Here is a 26,504-nt window from a genome sequence, read left to right as displayed (position 1 = left end):
GAAAACCATAAATTGGCCTCTCTATGTTGGTATGCTGTTCTGGTACACAAGAGTCAAACTAGCACTGTTTGCAGAATATAAATGGGATGCAATACAGCTGTATCACTGCACGTTTTTCTCCATTCCCCAAAAGATACCACTTCAACTATGGGGTGAGACCAGCTCACGTGTTACTGACTTATCAAATTAACATCTGAGATATTAATGAACATAACTGATACTTGAGACGTGTCTTAGCAATCTAGTGGGTGCATCTATCGTCATGTTCATCTGGAAGCTGGGATGGAGGAAGAACAGGTACCATGAGTATCCCTATTGTATTTTTTAAAATATCAAATGATTGAACATCTCATCTCAAACAGAGGAGCTATCAGATGCTACAAACGTGGAGTGAAAATAATTACCAAAAAGAATGAAATGCTCTGTGAGCCATTCCCCAGCTTTCTAACAAAATCAAAGATCCATGTTTATCTGTCATTTTTAAGTCACCATATGCAAGAAAGTTCTCATCAGCTGGAATCAATTTCATATGAATGAACTTTTTTTTTAAGGACTTGGACATGAAAGTAAATTATTTCTCTATTTTAAGGGTTCATTTATTGTGGTTTCCTATGAACGTTTCCCAGCTGCTGGCAGTATTCCTGCAGTGTTTATTAAAGCAGGAGCGACAAAATTGAGAAAGTATGTAAAATAAATAAATAAATAAATAAATAAAATCTTTGTTGTCAAAGCTGCGTTCGGGCCAGCAGTACTTTTGCTTCAGAAGTTGTCCCCGTTAGACTGGCCGATGACCCGATTTGTCCACCAACCGAGCACTGCCGTCTTTGGGGAGGAAAAGTAACATTTCTGGCAACTCTTCCGTCAGCTTTTCCTGCTTTAATTTTGGAAGCAATTTCAGGGCCTGAGCCGCTCCGAGACTCGAGGCCCTGATCGCCTGAGGACGGGCAAACACCGGAGGGGAGCGACCTGAGGGGGAGGAGGGGGGCGAGAACACCGGCGGACCCTGAGGCGCCGAGGCCCGCTCGGGCCGGCCGTGGCGCCGAAGCCCGGCGCCGCCCGCCCCCGCGGCGCTGCCCTGCCCCGGGAGGCGGAGCGGGGCGGAGCGGGGCGGCCGCTCGCCTTCCCCCGGCCCCGGGTCCGCGAGAGCCTCTTCCGGGCGGCGGGGCGAGGGGCGGCGCGGAGCCGGCAGCGGGCAGCGGCCGCGGTGAGTACCGGCACCGGCACCGCGAGGGGGTGGGCTGCGGGCGGGGGGAACAGCGCGGTTCCCCTGGAGCCCGGTTCCCGGCAGCCCGGTGCCCGGCAGCCCGGTGCCCTCCGCAGGGGCCCAAGGCCTCCACGGAGGCCCAGCCCCGTGTCTGACAGCCCGGCCCCGCTCCGTGTCACCGGGCACGCGTGTCAGCCTGGCCCCTCTGCGGAGGCCCGGAGCCATCTGTCACCAAGGTCCCCTTCCACAGGTCCCGTGTGTCCCCGCTGTCGCCAGGGGCACCCCGTCCCTTCCCCAGCCCCTGCTCCCTGTGAGCCCTTTGCTGGGGATGTGCTGGCTGCAGGCTCAGCGGACAGCTGCCTGAGGGGGCCTCCAGGCCTGCCTCCCCCTGCGTCATCCTCTCTGCACAAATATCGGCTCCCTGCTTCCACACAACGAAAATCCCTCCCAAAATAAGCCTCTGGTGCCCGTGTCACAGGGTGCTGCATCACAGCTGGGTACCGGTGTGGGCAGGTGAAGGCAACCTTCGTGCCAAGGTGATCAGCTTCTCCAGGGAGGAACATGCCAGGTAGCTTGGAGGCTGGCTGCCTGGTAGCCAGGGGTTCTAATGATGAGCATCGATTCATTTATCAACTGAATTATGAATAATTTGTTGTTGTAACGGGTACTGAGATAGCAGGGAACGAAGACGGGCCTTGTGCCAAAGTGCAATTGAAAAATGACCTGTATAAATCCTATCAGAAAAAAATGAAATAGTGGAAGACCTATTACAGAAGAAGGCCATGAACACATCTGGGTACAGCCAGATAATCCTGCCTCAATTTACCACAGGGCTTTAGAAGTAAGGAGCAGAAACGAGCTTGCAGCAATCAGGAATGAAATAAGACCTTGAGTTAACCCGTATTAGCAAGGAAGCTTTTTCTTCCTTAGTGAAGAGGAGAGGTAAGGGTGTGACGTGTCCCTGCGGCGCACCTTTTGCGGTGGGAGCGACGAGAGAAGGGATGGCACACAGAAAGCACACGCTGCCGAGTTGGCTGCTGCAGCCGCTAACATCTGGAGGTGGCTTTAACGCAGAATGATGAAATCTCTCGTCAACTTACTCACCAAAGATGGCTGCTGTTTTGAGGAGAGAGCCCCAGCAGCAGGCACTATGTCCATTTCACACAGACTGCTGCTTTTGTTGCTAGGCTACAAGCAGGATGTACATTTATAAGCAAAAAAAGTATCTTGTAGTGTTGCCACGGTTTGCCTTCTCCAGCATTCAATTTGTTTTTATGATTGCAATAGGAAAAAAAAAAAATCATAGTGCAAAGATTTTTTTGTGATTTAAGTAGATTTTTACTGGTAGAAGCAGATTTGGGAAAGGAAAACTGGGCAAGTGGGTTTGTTAACATTTGGTGTAAGTACATTGCATCATCAGCTGTGCTGCCTCTTGCAAACTCTGGTAGCGGGTGTAGTGCAAACAGAGGAATACCATTGCTTAATAAATTTGATACACGTTGTTTTGCCATCGTGCAGAAGTGCTTTTTTCCCCTGGAAACCTGATAGTACTTCTCATTTGAACTAATTATACTACTTTGACCGACATCCCTGGAGAATGCATTGTGTTCTTTTCTTTGTCAGAGGAATCAAAATATGGGTAATGGCTCAGTTTGCATTTCTGCTGTTGCTTTGTGAGTGTGTTGTAGTTTTAAAATAGAATGGGTCACCTTCTACTAATCAGAAGGTCGTTAATTTCCTGCCTTTTCTCCTAAGCCAGCATAACAGCTGTTCCCAGGGCATTTCTCCTGGAAAATGAAGATATTGAGTTTGTTTAGGCAAAAGAGGCCTAAAAAGGGCCGGTGTATTATCTGAGGAATAAAAAGGCCTAACAGGATTCTTACATATTTTTCTATCAAAGCACTTCGAGAGGTGCTTCAAAAGAACTGAGCTCTGCAGAAACAAACAAGAGGCTATGGTTGGTTTGGTCTATAAATATGGTAGAAGAAGAAGAGAAGCTGGTCCTCTCCCCATTTTATAGCAGCACATGCTTTTCTCAACCTAAAGATTTTCCAGCCAACATCTCTCATTGCCCAGAACAGGCTCCTGACAGCTGCACCTCCAGCTGTTAGGGGACTGCTTTGGAGAATGGAGATCTAGGGGCCTAAGTATGTCAAACTTTTTTTTTTCCTCTATCCCAGTTAATTTGCACGTGAAATGTTTTCAGCAGCACATGGCTCTAACTTTTGAACTATAACAGTGGGATTCTGGTAAGAAAGAGGTACTGCTGTTACCTTCCATTTTTAATGGGTTTTCATGGGGGAAAAGTGACTGCAATTCTCCTTTAAAAAAGTAACACGTAGGTCCTCCCAGGAGATTTTCAGAATCATAATCTGACGTAAATGCCTCTGAAGTACCACCTGAAGTGAGAGGTCTAAGTCCTTGTAAAGGACACCATGCAAGTTACACCCTTCTTTCAGCATTTGTATTGGTGAATTTACTCTTCCCCTCCTCCATGCAGGCTGAGTTGAATTCTCTTTTAAGCTAGAGGTATCCGTGTGTCCACTGCTTGGTAAGGGGGGGTTTCACATTTGGTTTTGGGGAGTTGGGCACCCAGAAGTGAGATGTTGCAATGTTCATTATCATGTCCATGCTACTTTGAACATAGACTTCTCTTCTTGAGGCCAGGTGTTCTCCCTCCCCAGCTCAGTGTTTGCTGACTTTCTGAAACTGCATGCAAGAGAGGTAAAAGGCCACTCTCATTAACAGAATCTCCTGTAGGGGAAGGTGCAGGAGGCTTTAATCTGGACTCCGGCCCCCATAAAGGCAAAAAGGAACAGAAAATTCTGGACAGAGAGTGAAGCAGTACCCTATCCAGTATCCTATCTAAGGATGTTTGCTAAAGGATCCCTCCTCAAGGGAATTCAGGGCTTCGTACCTGTTCAGGAAAGCCAACTTCTGGGGTACTTCTCAGCCTAGCTTCTCTCAGAAATATTCTCTCTGACAGCATCACACTCCCTAGGAATCTATAAGTAGTTCTTATCCTTTAGCCATTGTCAGAAATGCCTCTCTGCTCTGCAGAATAGTGGTGAAAGGTCTCTGACTCTCAAGGAATGGACATCTTGACATTAGGGATGCTTCCTGGCTCCAAACAGCCAGCTTTAGAACAGACTACAGCTTTAAAAAGCTGTACTTAAATCAGACGTGAAGAATTGGATGTGCAGTTATGTCATCAAGACGTTTCCTTTGCTGTTGCTCTATTCCCAGTTTTAGCTTAGAGACTGGAAAAAATAAAGACATGGAGTTTTTTATTTATGGATTGATTTTTTTTTTTTCAGGACGGGTTAAAATACAGGGTAAAAAACATATGAATATATAAATGGTTCCAAGGAAAGGAGCAAATCTGCTTTTCATCATCCACGCAATGCTGTGTGAGTTTAGGTTGCCCAGAATTTCCCAAATCACATACCTGCCTGGATTATCCAGTCACGCAACAGAGCCTAGCCCCTAGTTTGAGTCTTAAGAGCATTATTGGTAGCAAATGCAGTTTAAACTTCTGTAAAACCTCACTTGTTGTTTTCAACCACATTTCCCTTTGTTCATGTTGAAATAAATTATCAAATGTCTGGGTTGTTCAAAATTGAGTGGCATGTTGCTGTCGGAAATAAATAGCCATTGCTAGTCTTTGGGCTGTTGCTTCAGTTTGAGAAGCGGTTACATGATGTTCAGTGTGAGGTTTGCAACGTGAACTTGGGAAAAGAACAGGGGAGAGTTGAACTCCTGAACTCCTGACAACTCCTGAATCTGCATTTTGGAGAATTGTTGCAACTGCTATTGTTGACCTTTAAACGAGGTTTAAAGTCTTCTGCCATTGCTGATTCTGCAGCACATCTAAATGCAGTCGTACTAACATTCTTGATTAGACTTTGTGCTGAGTTTTATGTAATTATTTTTTTAAGAGAGGACACTCTTGGTTATTCCTAAGCCCCCTTTTTCTCTCCAGTTTGTGTTCATATTAAGCATTACAATATGAATTTGCAGATGACTCCATCTGATCAGAGAGGACAAGAAATGGGAGTGTGCTCAGTACTGGGGCATTTCAAGGTCCCCTGATTGGCAGTAGGGGTTGAAAGACATAGTCAAAAAGTCATTGATTTAAAATGAAGATTTTTGTAGAAGGTTACTAAAAATATGGAGTTGAAAGTTTCTCTTAAGATAAAAAAGACCTTATTTTGGGGCATGACACTTCATTTATTGGTAAAACCTACTTATTCTGAAAGGTCTGTAGTCACAAACGCTGGCTCCCAGGCATAGCACAAAATGATGGTCAGTAAGTTTTACCATCCCTCTGGGTTTTCCTTCTCCCGAACTGGGAGAGGGTCAGGGAGAGAGATGAGGAGGCAGCAGAGAGATTCGGAGAGCAAATCTGGTTTCCTCCCAGTGATCCGCAGGCTGCATCATCACCTCTATCTGCCTGCGGTCTGCGGAACCACCTCGCCCTGGTCCTGCAGCTGAACTCCTGGCAGCTGGTTTTGGCACAGCCCTGCGTCTGGCTTGGCACTCATGTAAGCTGTAGAAAGTTTATGAACGCATGATCTCAGTTAGGCTTCTGAAAACATACCTCGATCCATAGGAACAGCCGAAGTGAGGAACGTGGATAGTCAAAGCTTGCGTCAGTGCTGGGGAGCCAAACCGTGCCAAAACCCTCGCTGTCACGGGGCTGCGGTCCCCACGCTGTCGGGCTGCTACAGTGCCATGCAGAGCAGTTTTACAGCAGTTTTAGAGCAGTTTTGCCCCCAGCAGCTGATGCTCACCCAAACAATCCTGTTGCACAGAGAGGATTTAGCAGCCGTTCTCCACGGGCATTTTGGAAACCAGAGAGTTTAGTAATATGAACAGGCCAGAGGACATTCAGTTCTTTATTGCTGGTCTAATTTACTAGGTTGGACTATTACTAACTTCGGGGTTTGCAAGTATTAAATGCTTTTCTAATTATTCAGTTGTTTGAAACAGTGAAGATGTGCATTATTTCTTTCCTTACGGTGTATTTTCCATGACAGATGTGAAGTGTTTGGCTGTTATGATGTTGCATTTGTTATTTATCCTTTCCAGCAGTGCTGAGCGTGCCTTCAAAGTGCCACTTCAGTATGAATTATTTTAATAATTTAAGCAACTGTGAAATGAACGTTGTTTCCCAAATCCTCTGCGTGGGAAAGAAGGGTGTTTCAAGATCAGATTGGGTAATTTTACTGCTTACTTTTCCACCTTAAAATTTAAGGTGCTGTTAATTCACGTTTTTGTCCTATTATGCAGGTAGTCTCCCCTCTGTTGGTGCTTACTGAGTAGCAATAGCTGTAGGAACAATAAATTCAGGTGGTTTTATATGCACAGTTAAGTGTTAGGTAGTTGTCTAGGCTTGCCTTTATTAGCTGGCTGTAGCAAAGTAAACATTTTTACCTTTGTTCTAGAAGATTTGTACATTTACTTTGCAATCCCTTTGCAAACTTTCCACTTATCTCAGGGTTCAGATAGATTTATTTTACTTTACTTTAACCTAAGTGTCCTCTATTTTTCCTTCACACAATTCTGTTATGGATATTTGGATAATTAGAGCTTAAATCTTGGGCGTGTATGTTGAGAATTGTATCACTGAAGATATTGGGGCTACACCTTTGACAAAGCCTTGTATTTAAAATAATAATTAAATGGTAAATAGTTTCGTTATAATGCTTTTGTTGTTGAGTATTTGAATGGATATGCCAACAGCAGCACACCTCTAAAATTGTATCTGAAAATTAAGGTGACAGCTAGGTAAAATACTATTGCAGCAACCTAAATTGAGAATTTTGTACTTACTGCAGCTTTATGATCTCCCTTGTAAAAATAAATAATTTTTTAAAAATCCTGCCTTTCAGTTTATGATGGCAACTTGATGTCTGCTGGATAATATAATGATGAAACCATATTTGTGCACAGTCACCATTTTTACTTCCTGGTTGGACATTTTGGTTTGCAAGAGCATCCCTTCGGAGCACACAGGCATTTTACTGGCTTATGGCCTTGCTTTATGGGATTTACTTCCCTCTTTAACATTTACTACTAGGGGTGATAAATCGTGAGGAGCATCGTGCAGTCTGTTTAATACAAGCAATGGTACTTTTATTCTAAAAATATTTTGCCGGAAAATGTGCAAATTTTCAGGACAGAAGTTCCCTGGCTGCCTTAGCCAAGCAGCATTGTAGCAGATCTGTGACTCAGAGTCCCGAGACTGGCAACCTTAGCAGCCTTTCTACTTCACTGCAAGCTTTGTGTGTCACCACATTGTATTTTTCCATTGTCTGAACTGTTACGCTCCCTTGTATGATGCATCTTTTCCTCCTTTGTGTGCATTGGTGGTCTGTCCATGGCCACAGCCTTTATGACTTGTATTTTAAGCTTAATTAGAAAAGCATTGTTCCTAGTTAGGTTATTAAAGTGCAAGGCAATTATGTCAGTCACATCATTTAGAAGAAAACATTTCTGAGTGCTTAAATAGCAGTCATATAAAGTTTTTATCCCTTTTTGCATAAGATCTAAACTTATGCAGGGTGAACACCAGCAAAAGTGGAGCCCATATACCTTTGCAAAGACTGCTGATGTTAAAGTCCACGTTTCCTGTTGCTGCTGACATCTTTTTAAACAAACGCAGCTATTTCAAGCACGACTTTTTGTTGTAGTACATGCCAAGGAATCGTCCTTTAATGTGTGTTTCCCGTTTTCCAGCTGGTTTGCTTTTTGCTGCTGCCATGCTAACCCTTTTTTACAAGGGGAAAGAGAGATCGAAGCGTGTGCTGACAAGCTGCTGCTGCTTAGTCTGCCTAAGGAGGTGCAGGAGCTCTACCTGGTGCTGGCAACCAGAGTGGTTGTGTCTTGTCTTTGGGGTGTTTTTACTCTGTTAGCCTGCCTTACAGACAGCCTGATGACTGTTACACTTGCTGTCTCAATCACGTTAACTCTTTCTACCATCATGCCTTTTATTTTTGTTTTCCCTATGTAGACATGCAGGAAGTGGGAGTTTTCCCAATTTACAGCTAGTAGGGTCTCTCTCACACCCATTTGCCTCGTCTGTACCGTATGCTTTCAATCTCTTGACTCTGGCAAGCTGAAACATTTAGAGCTGTCTATGCTTTACGTTTCTTGTTGATGGTCTTGTCTGCAGGTTTAGGGTTAGGCGCTGTGCCCGGCTCCTCCAGGAGCTGCAGATCTCGAACTTGAGCAAAGCAGTAAGCTGATGTGGGTGCTGGAGCATCAGAGTACAGACCTCGATTCCCGCCGGTGACATGGGGCCAGCAGCTCTGATTACAAGTCATCAGCTGCTAACCATTCACTTGGCCAGTGCAGGCTTCCCACGCAGCTACGTGAAATCCCAGCCTTTTCCTTAGGGTACGTCCGTAGAGGAAGATGAAGGCATGTTTTAGGAAGGATACACACTCTCGTGTCAGTTTGTCTGGGGCCACTGATGGTCATTACTAAATTGTTGCGATGTGAGTTGAGTGAAGCTAAATCAGCACACGTGACGTGGCTCGAGGAACGTCAGAACCAGCACAAAGTGAGCCTGCAAGTGAGGAGGGGATAAAGATAGGACGTGGCAGTGGTCCCTCTTCTGTTTTCTAAAGATCCACCTCCACTAGGGTAGGCTAAATGAAATGGAGTGTAATGATACTAAGATGATCCTTGTTGTTTAGTTTTCTTATTATTCAAGGGCTTGTTTTTGTGGACAGAGGTGTCCTATGCAATAAAAGCAATTCACAGACAACCCAGTAGAATATATAAAGCAATTTTTCAGCACTGGCTGATCAGAGTGAAAAGAAAGCAAAGAGCTTCTATTTATGGACCGCTTTCTTAAGTGTTCATTAGACAGCTTTAAACAGATTAACATAAGTTATCCTAAGTAGTTTTTAATCTTTCCTAATGAAACCGATAATTAAATTACAAAAATATTGAAACTTAGACTTTCCCACAATTACTGAACCAATCAGGAAGTATTCATAGAATGACTTCCCAGCCCCAATGTGCAGATTATTATTTCTTTAGTGGGAAAGAGTTTTGAGTAAATGAGTTCACCCTGCTTTCATAGGGTACTGCTTTGCAAAACCAGGTATCACCATTTTAGACCAGAAGATGCTCTATTCTTTCACACATCACTCTTTGTGGGAAGGCATCTGTGATGGTACAGTAATAAGAGAGGGAGAAGAAACCTGAGGAGCATCTCCCACTCAGATGTTCTGCACGAGAACTCTGATCTCCAAACTCAGCCTGAATCCTCATTTCCATGATCCATGCCATCGCTGTAGGGAAGTCTTGTCTTAGTGCGTAGTAAAGGTGCTAATACAAGCTGCCAGCCAATAATGAGTTTAACAGGGAAAATAATTTTAATAGTAAATAATTTTTTGCTATTCTATCTTAGACAATACAAGCTAAACATGAAAATAATATATAAATACCCTAAATGTTTTGGTTTGTTTTTTTAATTTGATGAATTAGACAAGGAAATGTTGCATAATTAGCAGTAAATGTAAGAAAGGAAGGACATTTTTATTTAGTGGTATCACGTCAGGATTTTCTATTATTTTTTTAAGAAGCTCATTCAGTAATACTGGCTAAGTTATATCACTTCATCATTCAGGTATTAGCCATGCTGTGATGGTGACCGTGCTGAAGGACAACCCTTTGTTATTGTTTATTTAATCTATCCCAGGTTCTAAAATTTTGGTATATGAGCAGTAGGTTACTTTGCTTTCTTAATTAACCACGTGTGTGGGACATTGCCTCGAATATTTGGCGATGCTGAGTAGAACATACTGGCCAATTCCGCTTTGAACATTGCTTATCTTCATTTATAATGCAATTATTCTGCATTCTTGCTGCCTTATCTTTACAGCTTTACAATGGTGTCTGGTGTTCGGTGAAATCGTGCTTATGCATACACGGGTTTTATTGATTTCATGAGCACATGTAATGTTGGGAAGCGTTTGAGCAATCTGAATGTCATTGGCAGTTCCTTCTGGCAGCTGATGCGTTGGGAAACTAACTTCTCCCTGTAATATACCTACGGTGTACCATAAAACAGTAGGCGACCACTAACTAGGTTTTCTTTGTAATTAAATCTCAATGATGATAACCACCGAAGTCCTAAATGAGGTTCGTGCTTGTGCTATTACATAAGCATAAAAACGTGGGTAAAAGGAGGGAAGATCGGATACTTCTCCCTGGATGCTTCACACTCGTAAAAGCCCTTCCGACTGGTACGGGGTTCAAGGCAGAATGACTTTTACTTGGTCCTTGTCTGCTTACAAAGTGGATTTCCTGGTTCCTATGAGGATGTTACAAAGCTGAATATTGTCCTTTTTCTATGGCTATGGTCTTGTGATCTGTTTTTGCTCCCTTTCAAGAACAGACTTATTTTTTTCTTCTTTTTTTGCTAGAAATATTGCTGTATAGTGTCGTCTTAATATGCATTAGTCTCCTTTTCCTCCCTGTCCCTTAACACTGATAATTTAGGTCTGGTTTTTATAGACAAAGGGCTGTAGGCCTTTATTTCTGTTGAATTTACTTCTCCAATGACTTCCAGGTTTTTCCACTTGTGGTAGAAGAGAGGGATCATAATTACATTTGAGGGATGGACATTTGCTTCTTCAGATTTCATGACTGTCACTCCTTTTTTCCCATTTTGTTATGATGAAGACAGTCTGTATCCATAGTTACTTTCTGTTGGTGATTTCTTTTTTCACTTCTCCATCATACAAGTTTCATTAAATTGACAAAAACGGCTCAGACAGCTTCACGGCATTCCTAATGTTTGTTAGCAGGAGGTAAAGAACATCCCATCAAAAATCTGAGTTAAGATGAAAACACTGCAGTGGCAGCTTACGTATGTCAATTGTCCTCAATATGATGATCTTTTTCCTACTAAAACAGATAAAATGCTATGTGACGACAACATCTGTATTGTTATAGATCCAATTTAATTCAGCCATAACAAGCACTATTTGGAGGATTTTTTGGCCATCTAATATGTTACAGAAATTTCTTTGAAGAAAGTTAAAGCTCATATCACTTGTATTTTGCAGAGACCGCCCTTCTTCCACTACTTCCATAAAGTAATTTTAGTCATACTAAACTAAATTTTTAATTTTCTGGTATCTAAACCCGATAAATGCACAAGTATGTTAGCAGTGCCCTTCATGGTAGATCTTTTGCCATCTTTGACATATCATTAGGAGAATCAGTCATGCATTCGTATTGTGGTAAATTGTTGCATTATGTAATCTTTGTTCTGTTAGAACGTGGATTTAGAGAAGCAACATTTACTAAAAAAAAAAATCTTTGGGGTTTGTGATTTTGTTTTGCAATGCCAGAGATGTTAGCTGGATTTTGTAAAATATTTCTTCTGCTCCTGCACTTTGTAACAGTTCTTCAGGGATCTCTTGAAGCATTTAATTTCTCTTTTCCTTTAAGACAACATTTTTATCTAACACTAATTCATCATTCAAATAACCCAAATTTCTGTTTAGTATCTTTTTATTTAGTACAGCTTCTTCTTAGTACAATACTTTGCATCCTCACCCTCAGATAATCATACTTTTACAGTAAAACATTCAACATATAAATGTCTTGAGGAAACAGGCACAGAAATGTTTTTGTACGTTTAAGTTCTTTAAGTTTTCCTTAAAGTTTTTTACTTACATGAATAGCAACCTCATTAAAATTATTATGATGTCTAACATCATCTGCTTTCTGTATATACATACTCTTTTAAACTCAGTTCTGCAAGATGTGCATCTCTTCATTTGCTGCAAGCATAACCATTTCTCATTCTAGAGTCTCACAGGTTATAGACGCATTATGAAGTAAGGGTAATTCTGAATTGCAAATTTTCCTGTTTTCATCCCAGAGTTTTCGAAGATGTCTGCAGATATACCATTAAATATTAATATCAAGGAGCCCCGATGGGATCAAAGCACTTTCGTTGGACGAGCCAGTCACTTCTTTACTGTAACAGACCCCCGGAACATTTTGTTATCTGATGCCCAGCTGGAAAATGCAAGACAAATTGTGCATGATTACAGGTATGGCCGCTAGTTGTTTTTAATGCTGGCCCGTAGAAACCATGACAGTGCTAAGCATACAGTTACATATTTTAAAGGAAATACTTAAGACACTGTATCGCCCTGTCTTCTTATTTCAGGCTTGAAACGCTAGCAAATTTGCTAATGAATGGGGAAATTATGTCATCTGAGAAACTCTATTAAGTATTTGAAAATACAGAAGTGTCTAAATCTGAAAACAGTTAATATGACAACAGTGTTTAAAACTGCCTCTTACGTGTTATATTGTTGGGGCATGTGGTTTATTAAATCCAGGTAAATTTTCAAAGTTTCAAACTAATGACTCCAGAGATTTTAGCTCTACATTTTAGCACTAATATCCTAATATGGTTTCAGTAAATAGAAGTTTGATGTTGGATATATTGACTCAGCCAACATAAAAACTGCTAGGAGTTTTGATTCTTTTTATTTCGCCAGTTCATTTAAAAGCTGAAGACCTACAAGCTAGCTATGAGGGTAGATTAACTTAGTATGAATATCCCCAAACCCTGTGATGTTACATTTGTCTCTGGAAGTTGCAGCATTTTGTAACAGTTGTGCTTTTTGCTGTTGCTTTGTTTTTTTTCAATTTGTCCCCAGACAAGGTATCGTGGCACCTGGGTTGACTGAAAATGAATTGTGGAGAGCAAAATACATCTATGATTCAGCCTTTCATCCAGACACTGGTGAAAAGATGGTCTTGATTGGCCGAATGTCAGCTCAGGTACCCATGAACATGACTATCACAGGTTGTATGATGACCTTTTATAGGTAAGTAATGGCGGTGTTACACATATCTAATTTGTAAGCAAATGGTTAAGTGAAAATCAGTGTTATTTTAGAAGATGTGTAATAAATATTTGAAAATGTAAAATTCTGCTTCTTTTTCTCTTCTCTCTCTGCTTTCCCTCACACCCACACTGATTAGTGGTTTCCTCTAGAAGTAGCTGTGAGATAAGCCCTTGGCCCCTTCTACTCCTTCACCAAATATCCCTCTTTTCCTCTCCAAACTGGGAAAGTTGAATGTTCCAAAACCCCATCCTTGTAGGAGAGTTGTGTGAAGGACAAAGAGGCGGAGATACGTGGGAATCTCTAAGCTTAGAGATTTGGCATGTAGGACATACTTTCTGCCAAGTAAGTACTAACTATGCTTCTGTCCATCATTAACCAAGTTCTCCAGCTCCTGTTGATCCTTCTATTTCCTTATAGTTCTTGAATCACTGATACAGTGAAGTCCCCAGAAGTCAGTGGACTTCTGTTAGTAGTCTTTGTGTTAGAAATATTTTTGTGAAACAATGCTTTGTTAGCAAGAATTAATAGAAATTTCAGAGGAAATAATAATTGTATGCTTGAAGCGAGATTTTACAAATTCTTGACTCACCCATTCCAGAAAGGCACAGTCATTTTGGAAAGCACTCTGCTGTGTTTTTAAAAAACAGCCAAGATAACGAATAAAACAATCAGTCTAATTGCCCATTCACGAGTACTGCTTTCTGTTAAGTGGTTATTCTTTTATGCATGTTCTGTTATCATCTACAATACTTATACATAATATAATAATACAGCAGCTCTATACTTTTTTCTTTTTTTTTTTTTTTAACATTATTCACATAGTCACTCAGATTCAAAACTAGGTTGTTTTAGCCTGGAAGATGTTGGTTTATTAGGACCAAACCCTTAGCAGAAGATTTTGTAGAAGTGTTTAGATGATGCAGTTTAGGCTCTGTCTTACTGCGTGCCGCTGTGTTCTGGTTACTGCTGGTCACTGGGAGAAGCAAATTCCTCATTATACCTATGAGGGCTTTTAGGCACGCAGTAAAGCAATGTGAGTCATGCCTGACCTTTGCAGTGGGCCTAACATCCTCTACCACCACAGTAGCAAGGAAACAGGAACAGATGAATCAGGAAAGAGTTGCTCATGCGTAAGAAGAAAGGAGAAAGAACAGCAGTACTGATGGAGAAAATCCAGCTAGTTTATCACTGTTACTTTGGTTTCTCATTCAGATACCAGAAACTAGAGGGAGTAAGAATACAATTTCAAATTTCTGTTATCTTTCATTTTTTGCAGTCTTATGAAGTAGCTTATCTTCCTATTTCAGAATCAAAGCCTCATGACAGACACACACCTTCTTATTCTAGCATCTCTTCCTTGCTTTCCTGCTTGTTGCAGAATAATCCGTACAACTACTGCTTTTTTGTGTGTGCTCTTAATGTCCATTTTAGCCCTTCAGTGAGAACCACATTTCTTTATTGTCACTGCCACATTAGCTTGGCAAATAGGCACTCTGAGACTTGTGCAGAATACGTTTGTTTTTTTTGTTTTGCTGCCCCCTCACGCACATTCGCAAGCCAGCACCTTTGAGTCCTAAGGCATCTGCATACTGGCAGTGGCACCGTTTATGAGAACTCCTTGGAGATTTTTGTGCTTGGTCATTTTGACCCATCATTAATGCTGTACTGAACCAGATTAATTTCTGTGCTGTACCTGTACTCCTTAAACATCCAGATATTTGCATGACAAATAATTTTCATTTTGGAATGTCATCTTTGGTTTTCCATGTATCTGAATGTTTTAGTGTCTTGGAGATATATTAAACGCTGAGGTCATATTAGCTTTTTGAAGACTGAGAAGATAAACCGTATCTCTTAAAACCCAATTCTCAGTCACTTATGGAGCTTTTAATGAGAACAAGTCAACTGTAAAGGAATAACAACAATGGGAAAGTATTCTAGTTCTTAACAGACATTCTTTTTTTTTTTTTTTTTTGAGAGGTTTGCTGTAATGGTTTTGTTATTACTACAAACCGTTATCCCAAGTGAACCTTTCTGTTTATTTTCAGTGCTTTTAAAATCTAATCTTAGGAGTAGCTTGTAGTTTCATTATTAAGACAGTATCTCATTGACTGAATTGTTTTATTCAGATGAACAAGAAACTGCATGATTGCTGCTTGCATAGGCTTTTCTTGATTTGCAATCATTTTTCTGTGCTGTTGATTCGACTGTGTTTTCAAAAATGCTAATAATTGTTTCTCTTTTCAAGAACGACACCAGCGGTGGTTTTCTGGCAGTGGATTAACCAGTCCTTCAATGCTATAGTAAATTACACGAACAGGAGTGGTGATGCCCCAATTACCGTCAGGTCAGACACTGAACCAGATACTTCCGATATGTTTATAAGTTGCTCTCTGATGTACTGGAACAAGGTTGGTCTTTACAGTTTGAGATGATAGATAAGTTTGTTTATCTGTGTTTATTATCATTCTGATACTCATAGACAAGAAGCATGAGAATGATGGAGGTGAGACCTCTGTTTCTGCCCTTAAAGATAAGCCTAAGCACCTCAGTCATAAGCACTTTATCAACAGCACAGGATTTAAGAGCAGTCTGTGTTGCATTGATCAGTCACCCACTTGAAAATGCTCTCACTTTGGTGTTATACTAAGGTATTTCTAAGTTGATGTGTTGTGTAGATCTCCAGGTGTCTTTCAGTGCTACCTTCCTCTCTGTGTCCTGCAGTGTAGTGCACACAATACTCTGTGCTTACTTGCAAAGAGGACCTTTCAAGGAATTGGTCTGTACAGTACTTTAAATGAAGGCAAAGAGAGAGATTAAATAGGTGCAGAGAGCTAGAAATCATGAGTAGGAGACTGTGGAATTGCAGTGCTTAGCTTCCTGGTTTTGAGACTGGCTTTCCTGTAGATGTCTGGTAGGAAGCAGTGGATTAGAGGATGTACAGACACCTCTGAGCTAGTAATTATATAAAGTGTGGTTTAGGGCATATTGAGTAGGATTTGGGTGTTTACAGCATAGCTACATTTATGGTTTTTTTGTACAGTTGATTTCAATTGTTCTTGCAGACATGGCCTTAGAAATCTAAACTGATTTTATTAGTTTAAGCAATTAAGAAATTAAACACAGAACTAAATTCTAGAAAGCGTGCATTCAGATGCAAGAGAAAATGCTGAACAGATAGCAGTGCAGAATCAGTAGAACCTGGTTCAAAGTTAAAATGTTGTCTGCATGTTGTTTCTACCGATGGCGAAAGAAAAGTGTTTAATTTATTGTCCCATTTGACTGTTCCATTGTTTTCTTACTGCAGTGTCACAGAAAGGTCTACTTTTTAAATTTCATAGGTGGAGGGGGATAACTGCATGTGTAAAAGGCTGTTATTTTTGAAAATGCAATAAATGTAATTGTTGTGCATGTGCAAACATTTTTATTTTTGTTTTAGCCAGCTGGGAACAGCCTATGTTTCTGCTACCACAGGTGCTGTTGCAACAGCTTTAGGACTGAACGCACTAACAAAGGTATCGCCGATACTTTTTTCCATTCTTAATGAGATTTTTGGTGTTCTATGAAATGTCTCATTTCTCCTCCTGTGCCTATGTCATGTTGTGCACAGCTCCCGTTATGGAGTTGTAATTGCCTTCTTTAGATCCCAATCTTATTTTTCCCCCAAATAGATGCTTTTATATATATTTTTAAATGTCCTATACTTGCTGTTTTCATAACACAAAATGTATCCAATGTAAGTGCACTTTTTTGCAGTTTCTTTTTAACATGTCAAAGTATCCAGTGGTGTTTGAAAGTTAATTGGAGTGGATGTGTAATTACAATAATGTGGGACCGTTAAACCATGAACTGTACGGGTGTGTTTTTAAGGTGCAGTATCACTTCTGCAAACATGGAAGCCTACTCTAGGCTGGCTGAAGAATACATAAAGAGGTGCTTCTCTTAAATGCAGAAAACTCAAATTCTTTCAGGAAATGCACGGCATGTTCAAGAAGGAAGATTTTTTACCAAAAAAAAAAAAAATCTATTTTATACCTCTCTGTTTATGCTGTAGTATACTAGGAGTGGTACAACACTGACAATCAATGCAATTCCAACTATACAAGACATAGGCTAGGTGAATAGCTTTGCACAGTGAGTGCCTGTAGATGCGAAGAAGCTATTACAAATGCTGCTGGCTGTAACCTTGCCAGTGGAGGCAGTGAAGTTAAGGTCTGTTTAGTGTTACCGTTGGGCTGACAAGCGTGCTCAGAAGCTGACACTTGTCTGCAGTGATGCTATTAAATTAAGATCATTTTTGCCAGTCTCCTGACAGCACTCACCTGACTGAAGTACTTATAACTTAGGTCTTGTTTCTTTTTTTGCCTTTGTCCCACCAGTGATTTTTTGCTGAATTTTAATTTAAAGGAAATTAATCTGGTCTGTCATGAACACATGAAGCATCTGAATATGACCTTTTGAAAAAATGATTATGTAATAATTTTTCTTTTTTTCTTCCCTCTGTCCTTTTCATAGCATGTCTCACCTCTTATAGGACGGTTTGTTCCTTTTGCTGCTGTTGCTGCTGCTAACTGCATTAATATTCCACTAATGAGACAAAGGTAGGGAAAAGAATGAAGATCACTCATTCTAGAAGAAAGGATGTTATTGAGTTTTTAGATCAGCAAGGTACTAAATAAAGAACATTATGTATCTTTAACCTGTTTCTGAACCTTGCAAAGACCTCATGCATGATCTTGTTTTGATTGATTGATGGTGACACGTATAAAATAGAACATCCTTATTCTCTTCAGATAAATATCCATTTAGTTTTTCAGTCTTAGATCTCAGAAACCAAGTACCTGTCCTTCAAGACACGATCACATGGGCCCTTTAGATACAAACTGCACTTTGGAAAAATATAATCATCTCAAAAATGGTGCTTCAAATCCCACATACAGAAGTTAGTCATAGAAGTCAGGCTTTGGAGTTCTATTTAATTATCTGAGATTACAGAAATATGCACTTTCTCAGCAGCAAAGTTTTATATATATGTTCTAATTTGACTAGGACTAAGAGTAGAAATAAGGAAAAACAAATTAAAAGCATCCTCTTATAAACACAAAGTTATAATCAAAAAAGGGAATCTTTGAAGTTTATATTCACAGCAAAGTTCAATCCATAGTATTTTATTTCCTATAGAAGATGGGGAAAAGAATTAAGGCAGTCCTCAGTATATATGCCCTTCTGTCTGCTTCTCACTCTCTGAAAGGTTCTCCCCAGAATGCAAGTTTAACACCTAATCCTGTGCTTAAGCAAAAGGTAGAGAATAATACAGTTATAGAAATGTAGTTAGCTTTGTGCATACTTGTATGCTTTCAAATATGCTCTTGGCAGTTAAAATGTAAACCCAGACTAGCATGCCAGAGAAGGATTTCACAAAGACTTGTTTTAGTTTAGTTAAACTAATCTTTCTGTATTCCCTGTGTTGTCTGTGGAAGAGGACAGACTACTCTGAGAGCAGTCCAGAAAATTTTACTCTTCTGAATTTTTTTGAAGAAACCTCTCCCTTCTGTGTACTACAGAAGTAATTGATCTTGGAATATGTGTGACCAGGTTCAAGTGTCAGATTGATGTTACAAATACTCAATTGTTCACTTTTTAGCATATTTTCCCCCAGACCTTTCTCTGTCTTTTGAAATATTTATGCCAAACATGGAAAATAAAATAAATAATATAATTGTTATATTTGACAAATTTAAAGATGAGAAAGATATGTTGCCAAAAAAGTGGATACATGTTTGTCAGTCTGTTATATTTTTCCTTCTTATTCAACAGGGAACTAAAGTTTGGAATCCCCATCACAGATGAGAACGGAAACAGACTGGGTGAATCAACAAAAGCAGCTCAACAGGCAATTACTCAGGTGGTTATATCAAGGATTCTTATGGCTGCTCCTGGCATGGGTAAGAGTAACTTCAAATACAGCTCTTGATTATGATTTCCTAATGTGAGAGAGACCTTAAATTCTATATAAGTGATTTTCTCAAAATCAAATTATCTTACAATTATGCATGCAGTATTTATATTCGTTACATTTTAAACCTACATTTCTTACTGTAAAAACATCCACAGTATGTTACACTGAAGTGCAGCAGATCAGTTATTGGGATGCATTTGCAGAAATGATACAGATAGCAAAGGAATGGTAACAAGTTCTGCTTGACTGGAAGTGGTTTACTGAAAAGTAGATGTTTTGACCTGTGCCAAGTTACTGAACTCAGGTTTAGTTATGTGTAAAATTAGAAGTTCCACTTACTGGGAGAGTCTGCTTTTCTAAATAGCAATCCAGTATCTGGGTATGTGAAATGAAAGCTCAGTTAATAACAGTTGAGAAAATTGAGTTACAGTATCGGTTTATCTAAACAGAAAGTTAAACCAAAGTGCCTTTTTCTCCAAAGTTGACTCTTCTTTAATTTCATTTGCAGCAATTCCTCCGTTTATAATGAACACATTGGAAAAGAGAGCATTTTTGAAGGTTAGTCTTAGATAATCTATGTATATGTATTTTGCATACTAAGTTAATACTTTCATGTATTTAAAATACTTTGAGTCTTGATATTTTCTTCCCAAGCACTCCTGGAGTCATCATTGTAGAGCATGCTTTACAGCTGTTGCTTTCTTTGACTTTCATAGGCAGAGATAACTTGGTTCTTTTTATCATTCTGTAAAATTAAGATATTGTGAACTTTTTTGTTATTCTAGTAATTATCCTTAAAATGCAGAGTTTCTCCTAATAAAGAAACCTTCCTTTTATCAAGACTCAGCATGTAGCTTATGCAAAAAACAGTGAAACTTTGTATAATGTTTTTTTTTTACCCAGGATGAAGAAGCACGGGAAGTTGCTTATTTCTATTTCTTTGTCTAGGATATAAGTTTCTAAAATATTTCAATTTTATTTCCTATTTTTTCTGTTCTTCACACTTCTTGTGTGTAGCTTGATTACCCTTGTCCCCCATTAACAGGAAACACTATTGCTCAGAATTTTAAAACAGGAAATGTGGTGGATGAGTTTTAGAGTAAAAGTCTGTCCCTGCTGCTTTTATCTCCCAAAAGAAGTGAAACTGCAGTGCATCCAAATATACTACTTGCTTGCAATTTAAAGAGCCCTATCCTGATTTGACTTAATTGCTGATGGCTTTTGACCCATGCCCTGTGTGAAGAATAATTTTAAGCAGCTGTTATGTTCTTGAGAACATAATACTCAGAACATTAGCCTTTGTTTAAAAAAAAAATTGTTGATTGAGAACAAAGATGATTTTACATGTTTTCAACATGAGAGAAACGTCAAAAATGCAGTGAATTCAACTGGCAAATACATGGCATTTGTGAAGAAATTGTGAAAATTCTCAGGGTTTGCAGACAGATCTATTGTTTTTGTGCAGTATAATCAATATAAAGGTGTTGTGAATTTTTCAGATCAGCAAAAATGAGCGATTTCTTCAGTGACTACTCAGTGGTCTTTGGTACCATCATGACCGTTTATGCTCACCTGTTCCTCCCCCTCAGCCTCAAAGACTGAGCAGAGGTGAAACACTGCTCTGCAGGTAGTCAGCTGTAACACTTGGTAGAGATTAGTATTAAAACCATTAAGGAATGAGCTGCATTTCTAACAAGCAGCTTCTGCATGTTCTCTTGAGGTTTCAGTCACACCATCCAGAGAACGCTTTACTAACTCATTTCTCTTAGCCTGCTTTGCACGTCATCACCACTCTTTAAAAAAAATCTGGTAAGCTTGCCAAAGCCTACTAAGCAATATGCAAGGCCAGAAAATAGTCAAATGGATTTTAAATAATGAAGAAAATAGAATGATGTTCTGCAGTAAGATAGAAAGAAACAAATCCTTCTGGAATGCTGGTCTCGGTGATAGCAGGCTATCATCCTCTGACACTTAAAATAAGATACAGATTATATAATTCTATTCATCCCATATTCTGATAGTGTTTTGCATGAGGACATTTTGATTATAATGTTAGTATAAATTACACTGTTCCCAAAAGTTATTACTAGAAAATGATTCAAAAATGTTTTTAGAACACAAGCACATACTTGCTGGTTCAAAACGAATCTTATTACTTCATCAGAAAGCTCTGACAATTTTTTGTGTGTGTGTGTGTGTTTTTGCCTTAGGTTTCAGCACTGGCTTTGGCTGCCTTTTATGCAGTTAAGCAGTCTAGTGATTCTTGATGATGTATACTGGCTATATTATTTTTCCCTGCTGACATGCACTTGACTAGCTGTGTGCAGAACCAAATTTATTTGCTGCAGCTGAAGGATCCATAAACAACTGTGCCCTGAGGCACAGGGTTTTAGTTGCAGATAACCTTTCTCCTAAGGAAATACTTCATTTCTTTCATAGAAACTTCTGAAAATCTCAATTGAAACTGAAGCGTTTGATTTATATTACCACTCTTGCATCTTCAGCTGCTGTTTCTCTTCTGTTCTGCATACTGTGTTAACATTCAGCTTGATTCCAGAAACTTCCTCTTATGTCCTTAAAACAAGCTATCTGGGATCTCTTAGTCTGCAACTAAAATATGTATTCAAAGCTGCTACAAAACTAGAACAGAGCTTCTTTTTTTAAAAAAAAAAATCTTTCTTGAATGCATTATGCCTTAAATTATTCCATGCATTTCTAACTTAGCTTTTCATTTATTTCCTTGAAAACAGGCATAGCTAGACTGGGAAAACTGAAAGGTTTGGGGATCTAACAGTAAAAGGAAGCAGTTAGAGGGGAAAAAAAAAAACTGATTCCCCTTTTGGGTTTTGTTGGTTTAATTATCACTTCTCAATTTTCTGTTTGTGCTAACTGCTAAAGATGCCACAAAGTCATCTGGAAGCGAAATCCTAATTTGAAACTGCCTTCTTCTTTAGTTAAATGATAGATTTTTAACAGACTGAATTCTTCTGTCCTCTTGTATTTCTCTATTTTATCTCTTTGGAAGGATGTGTAGTCTCTGTTTGGGACTTGCTTTACTGTTTTTAAATTGTTCCCTGGGCATCTATTGACCTTCTAGGGTCAGTGTTTTTACTTTACCGTCTCTCTTAATTAGTGCAGTCTGATAAAATTCTTGAAAAATAAAGGCTATAAATCAGATCGGGCACCTTGGCAAAATTGTTCCACCAAATGAAATAGATTTTATTTATATTGTCTACACTAGACACCTATCAGATTAATGACCAGCTCAGTTGAAAGCTGAAAACCAGCATCTATTACTATCATGATACTCTTCAAGTCTTTTTAGCTATAACAAGATGTTTGGGGCTTTTCTGTTATGTATCTCATACTGCAATATTTATCATCCCTCTCCCTTAATTCTCCTCATAGACTGGAGCCATTCAGAGTACCGAGTTTGACTTTCCATCAGTCAGTCTCTTACCACTACAACTCCCCCAATATATAAAATTTAAAGCCTTTTGAGTAAATTTATCCCAAATGAGAATCAAATGAAGGTATGGTTAGAGGAATGCCAGAACAGTGGAGCACAGCTGAATTCAGTCTTTATCCTTCTTGCTTGCTGTCTTTTTCCATTTATTATCTATTGTTACAGGTTACTGCTGAATTGCACAGCTCTTCCTGCACTCATTTCTGGATTACAGATTGACTCAAGGGAGAAAAAAAAGAGGAACAATCTCCTACATCATTTCTTCTCTCAGGCTCTGGAGAAAGTTTAATACACAGGATTGTTTACCGTGCCTCTTATGCTGCTATGACCTTACTTAGCACCATCTTTATCCTCCTGTGCTTTCTAAATTTCCTTTTTCTATTTCACATCTCAAGTACTGCCTGGCTTTTTGTTCATGTTCACCAGTTTTACCTCTGACTTCCACATCTTGAAAACTAACGCGTCTTGCAGAAAAACCATCACATTTGTTGAGAACATCATCCACTATAACACATTTTTACTCATTATCTATTTTGTTTAAAAATCAATTTGCTGTTATTGTAGCAGTTATATGTCCTACTTGCTGAAGGCACTGTTCTTATTATAACAAAAAAGCCCAGTACAGCAGAGTTATTTGAGTAGGTCTGGTTTTATTTCATTAGTAATTTCAACTAGAAATCTAACATGGGTTAGGGGAGGGGATTCCTCAATCATTTAGAGACCTACAGGAAAACTGTATTTCTTGGCATGTGTTCAATGTTGAGGAATATAGTAAAAAAAAAAAAATCTACATTATGGGTTGCTTTCTCTGCTTAGCCTCCCCCCTTCTTCCACATTTTTCCTTTAATAAAAGGTGTTGAGGTGTTCTCTTGCAGAACTGGAGTGTATTAGACTGTGTGGTAAAGGGGCGAGTTCCTACACATCAAAGAAAATCATAGGACAGGAGGAAGGGTTAAGAGGAATAGACTTTTTTTTCCCTTGGCACCTTCCTTATTTTTGCTTGGCAGTTGCTGTGGTGCACAGAACAAATCTCCTGTTCTGTATTAAAATCATTTGATGTCACCAAAGAGAGCTGTAGCCAGACCTGGATCTGCAAAGGAATACCTAGCCCAAATTCACTGTGCCCTCAAGAGGCATGGCAGCACATTGCACCAGTATCACCATTCCAGACTTTGACTGTGCTGCTAGCTGTGCAGGCTTACACGACTCAAAAAGAAACTGCCCACATACTCAGGTCAGGACCAGTTCATAAATAAAGCCAACAACCTACTAAAGTTTAAGTGACACTCTGAATAACAGCGTATACGTGTATCACTGGGAATTTTCTTATTGCTTACAAAGGACTGGGATCAGGCTCTCACACCAGAGCTCAGGCTTAAGGAATGCTGGTAATTGTGTTACCATCATCATGTAAAAGTCTTTCAAGTGCAACCTGTCCCTACAATTCAAGAAACAGGTTTCCAAGAAAATTGGAAGAAGAAAAGATGCTCATAGTCACTGTGTACCTTTTATTTTTAACAGAGATTTCCGTGGATGAGCGCTCCCATTCAAGTTGGATTAGTTGGATTCTGGTGAGTGATTTCTTTGGGTTGTCTCTGCTATTTTAAGGTGTAACTGCAGGTTTTTTGGAAAAAGTAGCAATATTTGCACTTTGTGAAAAAAAGAAAAAGCTATGTATTATAAGGCAGTAAGGACAAGAAGCTGCACAAATAATATATTCCTCCAGTGAGCTGAGAATGAGACTACAGCAGTTGCTTCATTTCCACATCTGTAACTGATAATACCATTAAAAAAAGCAAGTAGTTAGTAATGAAGAAGCTGCCAAGAAAAGAAGGGGCAGGGGAGAAGAAAGGGAGTGACAAGAAAAGGCATGTAGCAGCTTGATTAGAAAAGATGCTTTGCCTGCTATCTCCATAAACAATAATTGGAATCTAATCCTGTCACTTGAATTCTTAAAATGTTTGGTTAATGGAAGGTTTGGTTTGCTGTTGTCTAACATTTTATGTTGTATGTACGCCAATACAAAGCACTGAAAGGACAAATGAGTTTTATACACATTTTAAGGCTGGTATTGATGCTTTTAAGTACTAGACTGTAGCTAAATGATTTCATAAGATGTAATGCAGTGAGAAATAGGGTACATTGCATTTAATGGAACTTTACGTCACTGTCCACACTTTTTTGCCTAGAGAGTTTCAGATTTCCTTTTAGCACCCTAAATATTGTAAACCTATTTTTGTTTTCTCTAGTCTTGTGTTTGCAACACCACTGTGTTGTGCGCTGTTTCCTCAAAAAAGGTACGTATTCCTCTTAGGTTATTTTTTCTTTAATGTTACACTCCCAGATACATGCAAGATACTGCAAAGACACAAACAAATTGTCATTGCTTCCCAGAGCATACAGTCTCAATTCCCATATAACAAATGTGATAAAAATGAGAATATTCATAAAAGTAATAGTTACGTTACTCATCAGTAATACATAGTTGAATTGGGCTCACTCATTTACAAACTGCTAGCAGCTTCAGAGATGCAGTGAAGTAGGGATACAGCAAGAAGAGAGGTTTGGGTGAGTAGTTTAACCATAGCATTTCAAGCTGGAAACTTCCCTGGTTATAGAGAACAGCACTTGACTGTATGTGCTTATTTGCAATTTGATTGTTTTTCCAGAAAGAATTTCTCTTCAATACAAGAAGAGCTCAGTACTCAAAACTCTTAGAGAAAATATTTGTTATAGCTGAGATCAGAATGGAACCTGGATGGGTTACCTTCAACTGAAGTTAACTCAAATTGCAGGATGTACTATAAACAGGGTCTTGAATTCAACTAACCTGTCCCTCTCTCATTATTATTAGTGGTTGTCAGAATTACTACAGTAAGTTGACAAGCTGCTAAATGTTTAAAAGATGCCAGCTGGAGCTAAGTTGGTTAAAATAGTGAACATGTGTAGTTTCTAACTTCCAAAAAAAACCACTTAGTTCTCATCTGATTTAACTGAATAGCAAAAAGCACATAATACCATCTGTTTCCTTGCCTGGCATAGCAAAGAACTGTGGTTAAAAAAAAAGCATCACAAGGCTACCTGGAGATGACTTGTTTCGCTAGCTTGTCAACTAGCATAGAACTGTCACAGTACCACTGTACTGTGGTACAGTTCTTGATTCTAACCAAGACTCTGTTTTACAGGAAGATTAGATCTCAAACTGTGCTTAGGAAACTGCAGCTATTTACATGACCTGGCAGCTGAATTCACTTGACTGTGAGATGGCTCTTATAAAAATAAACATTTTATTGAACTGAATAAAGTCAGGCAGTAAGTTAAATAGGTAAATACATTATATTTAAGAAAAAACATCTTTAGGAAGGGAAGTTCCTAGTGCCAGCAACAACCTTAAGCAACTAAGTAGATTCCTACCCTCATGATAGTAGGAAATTAGCTGTTTCTTGATAGAATATCTCTATTGCCTTTTAACTGGAGGTTCATTTGCCCCTGTTCTGTGGAGTGGTTTCTCATAAAGAGTTCAAAAAAACCTGAAAACTTTTTTCACAATCCAGGAATTTTAAACAGATGCATCATCTATATTACTTGAGATTCAAGTGCTTGTTATATATAACCATCTTACTGTTTCTTTTGCTCAGTTCTATGTCTGTAACACGCTTGGAACCAGAATTGCAAGCCAAGATCCAGGAGAATTGCCCTGAACTAGAACGCGTATACTTTAATAAAGGACTATAATTCAAGGAGGGGAGAATATCTGTCAAGGAGGACCTTGAACTTATTTTTGAATTGTGTGCCAACATAGTTGAAAAGGAGAATTCACTTTTAACTGATCCTTTTGTTAAACAACTTTGATCATCTGCATTATTTTACATTTTAAAACTTTCCTTGTTGTAGTGTTTACATTACAAAAGGTCATTTTGTCCACTTTGGTATTGATTAAAAGTTTAACCATACATATCCAAAAAATGTTTACATAAG

General features: G+C 39.2%; 1 protein-coding gene across 1 annotated transcript; it reads left to right on the top strand.

The window, feature by feature from the left end:
* Nucleotides 1-1,041: 1,041 nt before the first annotated feature.
* On the top strand, nucleotides 1,042-26,492 carry SFXN1 (sideroflexin 1). Its single transcript, XM_040573065.1, has 11 exons — nucleotides 1,042-1,204; nucleotides 12,117-12,291; nucleotides 12,910-13,080; nucleotides 15,350-15,448; nucleotides 16,541-16,616; nucleotides 17,617-17,702; nucleotides 18,919-19,046; nucleotides 19,569-19,618; nucleotides 24,048-24,097; nucleotides 24,776-24,823; nucleotides 26,165-26,492. The coding sequence occupies exons 2-11, from the start codon at nucleotides 12,128-12,130 to the stop codon at nucleotides 26,259-26,261; spliced, it is 969 nt and encodes a 322-aa protein (XP_040428999.1). The 5' UTR covers nucleotides 1,042-1,204; nucleotides 12,117-12,127; the 3' UTR covers nucleotides 26,262-26,492.
* The last annotated feature ends 12 nt before the right edge of the window (nucleotides 26,493-26,504 follow it).

The sequence above is a fragment of the Cygnus olor genome, chromosome 14 (genome assembly GCF_009769625.2).
Source record: "Cygnus olor isolate bCygOlo1 chromosome 14, bCygOlo1.pri.v2, whole genome shotgun sequence".
NCBI classification, from domain to species: Eukaryota; Metazoa; Chordata; class Aves; order Anseriformes; family Anatidae; genus Cygnus; species Cygnus olor.
This window is presented reverse-complemented; position numbering and strand designations above follow the sequence as displayed.

What these genes read in the sequence shown, in the direction of transcription:
- SFXN1 (XM_040573065.1), top strand. Translation starts at nt 12,128, where the DNA reads ATGTCTGCAGATATACCATTAAATATTAATATCAAGGAGCCCCGATGG. An exon ending in CAAATTGTGCATGATTACAG is followed by an intron (nt 12,292 to 12,909) that starts GTATGGCCGCTA and finishes ATTTGTCCCCAG; the next exon opens with ACAAGGTATCGTGGCACCTG. An exon ending in GATGCCCCAATTACCGTCAG is followed by an intron (nt 15,449 to 16,540) that starts GTCAGACACTGA and finishes TTTTTGTTTTAG; the next exon opens with CCAGCTGGGAACAGCCTATG.